Source organism: Sinocyclocheilus grahami, unplaced genomic scaffold (assembly GCF_001515645.1).
Source record: "Sinocyclocheilus grahami isolate Dianchi unplaced genomic scaffold, SAMN03320097.WGS_v1.1 scaffold1614.1, whole genome shotgun sequence".
Lineage (NCBI taxonomy): Eukaryota > Metazoa > Chordata > Actinopteri > Cypriniformes > Cyprinidae > Sinocyclocheilus > Sinocyclocheilus grahami.
Window position 1 is genome coordinate 148944 of NW_015506793.1, and position 7861 is coordinate 156804.

Consider the following 7861-nt stretch of genomic DNA (forward strand, 5'->3'; position numbering starts at 1 on the left):
CTGAGACTTGTTATAGCACTTGTGTTATCATTGCTCTTTTGTTGATTTTGATTGCTTCCATTGTCCTCATCTGTAAGTCGCTTTGGATAAAAGCATCTGTTAAATGTCTAAATGTAAATGCAGACACACTGAAGTCAGTCAGTAAAACTTTAATAATAAACTACAAGTTAAAAAAAATACAGAGTCTTTAGAGTGTCATGTCAAAAATGAAACACACCAGTGAGGTAAAATTGTCCTTCCCATGATCCTCTTCAACTGCATTTCAAGAGTCAGTTCAAGTCCAAGTATCATTATGTGCGTTATGACGATAAAAACTCCTCATTCAGATAGATTTGAGCAGTAAACGCCGCGTGGCGTTCCTTCATGATTGTTCACACCCGCTCCAGGTCATGTGTAGTGAATCAGTGCCTGTACAGCAGCGCTCGCTGTCTCAGGACGTCCCATATCAGCATACTGAGAACCGTATGAGGAGCCAGACGCACAAACACTGGCGTCATTCCTTTATACAGACCCAGGATCCCCTCAGTAGCACAAACCTTCATCAGACAGTCCACAAACCCGCAGTACAGACGCCCCTGAGAGAGAGGTTTGATTTTAATTCATACTGTAAATTGTTAATGTTGTTTTATATAGTCTTATATAGCGTATGTGTGTTTTACCCTTTTGAACTCATCCACCGGTTGGTTGTACAGGCGTGTGCTGATGACATCAAAAGGCGTCATGGTGATGGTCACGGCGACCCCGCTGATCATGGCGGCAGTGAGCGCAGTGAGGCAGCTGTGAGGACCGAACCACTGCAAACACATTCACAAACTCAACTCATATTGGATTCCATTCTCACACATGCGAGTCTCTGCTCATTTACACATGCAGATATGTGTGTGTGTTTGCTGACCTGTGCGCGTGTGACCCAGTCTTTAGCCGAGCTGAATGTGGCCAGTTGAGCCGCTGACCCCACCATGACCCTAGGGACGGCCCCGTTAACACCCCGCCACAGACCCATCACACCCTCACGCTGGTAGATGGACATGAACGCGCTCGACACGTCCTGAATAACACAAACACTCAAGTCAACAAAACATTAGATAAAAGCCACCAACCCACTCGAATATACTCGTACAACACACTCGAATACACTCGTACAGCACACTCGAATACACTCGTACAGCACACTCGAATATACTCTTACAGCACACTCGAATATACTCTTACAGCACACTCGAATACACTCTTACAGCACACTCGAATACACTCATACAACACACTCGAATATACTCATACAACAAACTCGAATATACTCATTCAGCACACTCGAATATACTCATACAGCACACTCGAATACACTCGTACAGCACACTCGAATATACTCTTACAGCACACTCGAATATACTCTTACAGCACACTCGAATACACTCTTACAGCACACTCGAATATACTCTTACAGCACACTCGAATATACTCTTACAGCACACTCGAATATACTCTTACAGCACACTCGAATATACTCTTACAGCACACTCGAATATACTCTTACAGCACACTCGAATACACTCTTACAGCACACTCGAATACACTCTTACAGCACACTCGAATACACTCTCTCATACAGCATACTCGAATATACTCATACAGCATACTCGAATATACTCATACAGCACACTTGAATATACTCATACAGCATACTCGAATATACTCATACAGCATACTCGAATATACTCATTCAGCACACTCGAATATACTCATACAGCACACTTGAATATACTCATACAACACACTCATACAACACACTCGAATATACTCATACAGCACACTCGAATACACTCATACAACACACTCGAATATACTCATACAGCATACTCAAATACACTCATACAGCATACTCAAATACACTCATACAGCATACTCAAATATACTCATACAGCATACTCGAATACACTCATACAACACACTCGAATATACTCATACAACACTCAAATATACTCATACAGCATCCTCGAATACACTCATACAACACACTCGAATATACTCGTACAGCATACTCGAATATACTCATACAGCATCCTCGAATACACTCATACAACACACTCGAATATACTCGTACAGCATACTCGAATATACTCATACAGCATCCTCGAATACACTCATACAACACACTCGAATATACTCGTACAGCATACTCGAATATACTCATACAGCATCCTCGAATACACTCATACAACACACTCGAATATACTCGTACAGCATACTCGAATATACTCATACAGCATCCTCGAATACACTCATACAACACACTCGAATATACTCGTACAGCATACTCGAATATACTCATACAGCATCCTCGAATACACTCATACAACACACTCGAATATACTCGTACAGCATACTCGAATATACTCATACAGCATCCTCGAATACACTCATACAACACACTCGAATATACTCGTACAGCATACTCGAATATACTCATACAGCATCCTCGAATACACTCATACAACACACTCGAATATACTCGTACAGCATACTCGAATATACTCATACAGCATCCTCGAATACACTCATACAACACACTCGAATATACTCGTACAGCATACTCGAATATACTCATACAGCATCCTCGAATACACTCATACAACACACTCGAATATACTCGTACAGCATACTCGAATATACTCATACAGCATCCTCGAATACACTCATACAACACACTCGAATATACTCGTACAGCATACTCGAATATACTCATACAGCATCCTCGAATACACTCATACAACACACTCGAATATACTCGTACAGCATACTCGAATATACTCATACAGCATCCTCGAATACACTCATACAACACACTCGAATATACTCGTACAGCATACTCGAATATACTCATACAGCATACTCGAATATACTCATACAGCACACTCGAATATACTCATACAGCACACTCAAATATACTCGAATACACTCATACAACACACTCAAATATACTCATACAACACACTCAAATATACTCATACAAGACTCAAATATACTCATACAGCACACTCGAATATACTCGAATATACTCATACAGCACACTCGAATATACTCGAATATACTCATACAGCACACTCGAATATACTCGAATATACTCATACAGCACACTCGAATATACTCGAATATACTCATACAGCACACTCGAATATACTCGAATATACTCATACAGCACACTCGAATATACTCGAATATACTCATACAGCACACTCGAATATACTCGAATATACTCATACAGCACACTCGAATATACTCGAATATACTCATACAGCACACTCGAATATACTCGAATATACTCATACAGCACACTCGAATATACTCGAATATACTCATACAGCACACTCGAATATACTCGAATATACTCATACAGCACACTCGAATATACTCGAATATACTCATACAGCACACTCGAATATACTCGAATATACTCATACAGCACACTCGAATATACTCGAATATACTCATACAGCACACTCGAATATACTCGAATATACTCATACAGCACACTCGAATATACTCGAATATACTCATACAGCACACTCGAATATACTCATACAGCATACTCGAATATACTCATTCAGCACTCTCGAATATACTCATACAGCACTCTCGAATATACTCATTCAGCACTCTCGAATATACTCATTCAGCACTCTCGAATATACTCATACAGCACTCTCGAATATACTCATTCAGCACTCTCGAATATACTCATTCAGCACTCTCGAATATACTCATTCAGCACTCTCGAATATACTCATTCAGCACTCTCGAATATACTCATTCAGCACTCTCGAATATACTCATTCAGCACTCTCGAATATACTCATTCAGCACTCTCGAATATACTCATTCAGCACTCTCGAATATACTCATTCAGCACTCTCGAATATACTCATTCAGCACTCTCGAATATACTCATTCAGCACTCTCGAATATACTCATTCAGCACTCTCGAATATACTCATTCAGCACTCTCGAATATACTCATTCAGCACTCTCGAATATACTCATTCAGCACTCTCGAATATACTCATTCAGCACTCTCGAATATACTCATTCAGCACTCTCGAATATACTCATTCAGCACTCTCGAATATACTCATTCAGCACTCTCGAATATACTCATTCAGCACTCTCGAATATACTCATTCAGCACTCTCGAATATACTCATTCAGCACTCTCGAATATACTCATTCAGCACTCTCGAATATACTCATACAGCACACTCGAATATACTCATACAGCACACTCAAATACACTCATACAACACACTCGAATATACTCATACAGCACACTCCAATATGCTCATACAGCACACTCGAATATACTCGAATACTCATACAGCAAACTCGAATATTCTCATACAGCGTACTCGAATATACTCATTCAGCACTCTCGAATATACTCATACAGCACTCTCGAATATACTCATTCAGCACTCTCGAATATACTCATACAGCACACTCGAATATACTCATACAGCACACTCGAATATACTCATACAGCACACTCGAATATACTCATACAGCACACTCGAATATACTCATACAGCACACTCGAATATACTCATACAGCACACTCGAATATACTCATACAACACACTCAAATACACTCATACAACACACTCGAATATACTCATTCAGCACACTCGAATATACTCATACAACACACTCGAATATACTCATACAGCACACTTGAACATACTCATACAACACACTCGAATACACTCATACAGCACACTCAAATATACTAGAATATACTCATACAGCACACTCAAATACACTCATACAACACACTCAAATACACTCATACAGCACACTCGAATACACTCATACAATAGGCAAGGCAAGTTTATTTGTATAGCACATGTCATACACAATGGTAATTCAAAGTGCTATACATAAAATAAAATAAAATAATAAAACAAGGAATTTAAAAACTTTGAAAATTATTAAAAAATTGATTTAAGAGGTTTAAAATGAATTTAAAACTGTTAAGAATAGAAAATGATTATACATAAAATATAGTGCAATCAGTTCGGACATTGCACAGTGCTCATTCAGCTCATTTAAATGTGACTAATGTTTTAGCACATCTGATCTCTTCTGGAAGCTGATTCCAACTGCGGGTGGCATAATAACTCAAGCACATTCCCCTTGTTTTGTGTGAACCCTTGGTATTTCTAACTGACTCGATCCTAATGATCTGAGTGCTCTGTTAGGTTTATATTCAGTGAACATATCTGCTATGTATTTAGGTCCTAGGCCATTGAGTGATTTATAATCTTTACTTTATTTGTTTAAATTTGTTTTGGGCAATACAGGTAAATGAGTAAAAGTATTTTAAATTTAATTCTAAATATAACTGGAAGCCAGTGTAAGGACCTGAGGACTGGTGTGATATACTCAGATTTTCTGGTTCTAGTCAGAATTCTGGCAGCAGCGTTCTGGATGAGCTGCAGCTGTCTAATGGTCTTCTTGGGAAGGCCGGTGAGGAGACCATTACAATAGTCCACCCTGCTGGTGATAAAGCCATGAAAAAGTTTCTCCAAGTCTTGACTTGATCAGAATTTAAGCGAATATCATTTATTATCTTAATGAGTGCTGTCTCTGTGCTGTGATGCGGTCGGAAACCAGATTTAAAATGGTCCAGGTATTCATTTGAGTTTAAGTATGTGTTCAGCTGATTAAAGACTACCTTTTCAATAATATTTCCTATAAAAGGAAGATTTGATATTGGTCTATAGTTGCTCAATATGGTTTTATCAAGATTGCTCTTTTTCAGAAGGGGTTTAACAACTGCAGTTTTCAGGGAGTTTGGAAAAGTCCCAGAAAGAAGTGAGGCGTTCACCACTTCTAAGAGATCTGCTTCTAAACGGTTAAGCATCCTTTTGAAAAAATATGTGGGAAGTGTGTCAAGATAGCAGGTTGACGATTGAAGGTGCTGTACCATTTCTTCCAAAATTTTGCTATCAATTTTTTCAAAAGCAGACATAGTATCTTCTTTTTGATATTGCGGTCGAATATGTCTAACCTCTGCATAACTTGGGGATGTGCTAATCGCCTTCCTGATATTATTGATCTTCTCAGAAAAGGAGGAAGCAAACTCATTGCATTTGCTGTCGGAGAGCATTTCACTGGCAATCTGACTTGCCTGACAATACTCAAATACAGTGGTGTGAAAAAGTGTTGGCCCCCTTCCTGATTTCTTATTTTTTTGCATGTTTGTCACACTTTAATGTTTCAGATCATCAAGCAAATTTAAATATTAGTAAAAGATAACACAAGATGCAGTTTTTAAATGAAGGTTTTTATTATTAAGGGAAAACTAAATCCAAAACTACATGGCCCTGTGTGAAAAATTGTTTGCCCCCTAAACCTAATAACTGGTTGGGCCACCCTTAGCAGCAACAACTGCAATCAAGCGTTTGCGATAACTTGCAATGAGTCTGTTACAGCGCTGTGGAGGAATTTTGGTCCACTCATCTATGCAGAATTGTTGTAATTCAGCCACATTGGAGGGTTTTCGAGCATGAACCGTCTTTTTAAGGTCATGCCACAGCATCTCAATAGGACTCAGGTCAGGACTTTGACTAGGCCACGTTAAAGTCTTCACAGAGGTGGGGGCAAGTCACACATTTTCAAGTCTCAAGTCACAGTACAAACAAATCAAGCAAGTCAAGTCGAGTCCTGCTAAGGATCAAGTCAAGTCACAGTATCAAACAGGAACAAATATTTTTTTCCCACACGACCTTATTAATTTTTCCTCAGAAATTAACTTAATTATACATTTTAAATAATAATGTTTTAAATATAAATAAAAACCTTCATTTAAAAACTGCATGTTGTGTTTACTTGTGTTATCTTTTACTAATATTTAAATTTGTTTGACGATCTGAAACATTAAAGTGTGACAAACATGCAAAAAAATAAGAAATCAGGAAGGGGGCCAACACTTTTTCACACCACTGTATATACTCATACAATACACTCAAATATACTCAAGCATGTTCAAACAAACTCAAATATACACATACAATAAACAAACAATACACTCAAATATACTCAAACTCAAAATATATTAAAATACACTGAAATGCATATATAATTACTGCAAACACATTACTTAAAAGAAAATCTGAAATAAAGTCATTATTAAATTAGCCAGAATCGGTCATAAACGAGCACAGAAGGGCCGGATGTGTGCAGATGAGAGATGTTTGTCAAGCTGAAGTAATTATCATTGACCCTTTACGATGATGTCACACTGATGATGACCTGTGATTGGCTGATAAACATCCTGCAACGGTCTGAGTTCAGTTGTGTAATGTGACACGGAGTTCACACGCCTCTGTGTGCTGGACACTGATTGGCTCCCGAACAGTGAGAGGTGTGTCCACACACACACACACACACACACACACTTCAGGTCACATATTTTGGGTGGGAGCTGGAAAATAAGACTGAATTAGATGTGAATCACATGTCTCAGTACCTGATGGTTGTGCTGGTGTCCGACTGCGATGGCCGCCACCGTCTGCGCCTGCAGGTGCGTCTTCACCTGATGGACAAACACAGACATGAGTCTGACGTTCACAGGAACACGTCACGCTTCCATAACGCTCCTGTAAACAGCCACATCACAGCCGCATCTGTCTTGCAGCGCATTTCTGAGTCTGTCCTAAATACTTGTCTCTAACGTCCTCTGCCGTTTTGATATTTGAGCCCGTCTCCGGCTGTCTTACTGTCAACACTCAGTGTGTGTGTGTGTGTGTGTGTGTGTGTGTGTGTGTGTGTGTGTGCATGTGTGGGGGTGTGTGTGTGTGTGTGTGTG

At 39.2% G+C, this 7861-nt stretch overlaps 1 protein-coding gene across 1 annotated transcript in view; it reads right to left on the minus strand.

Moving 5' to 3' along the window:
• Positions 1 to 139: 139 nt before the first annotated feature.
• The window catches only part of slc25a34 (solute carrier family 25 member 34), a 10347-nt gene continuing 2625 nt past the window's right edge, over positions 140 to 7861 (minus strand). Inside the window, exons 3-6 of the mRNA XM_016257907.1 lie at positions 7523 to 7588; positions 896 to 1048; positions 660 to 794; positions 140 to 575 (exon numbers count right to left, since the gene is read on the minus strand). Coding sequence (XP_016113393.1) covers positions 402 to 575; positions 660 to 794; positions 896 to 1048; positions 7523 to 7588 — 528 coding nt within the window. The 3' untranslated portion in view covers positions 140 to 401. The remainder of the gene's footprint in view (positions 576 to 659; positions 795 to 895; positions 1049 to 7522; positions 7589 to 7861) is intronic.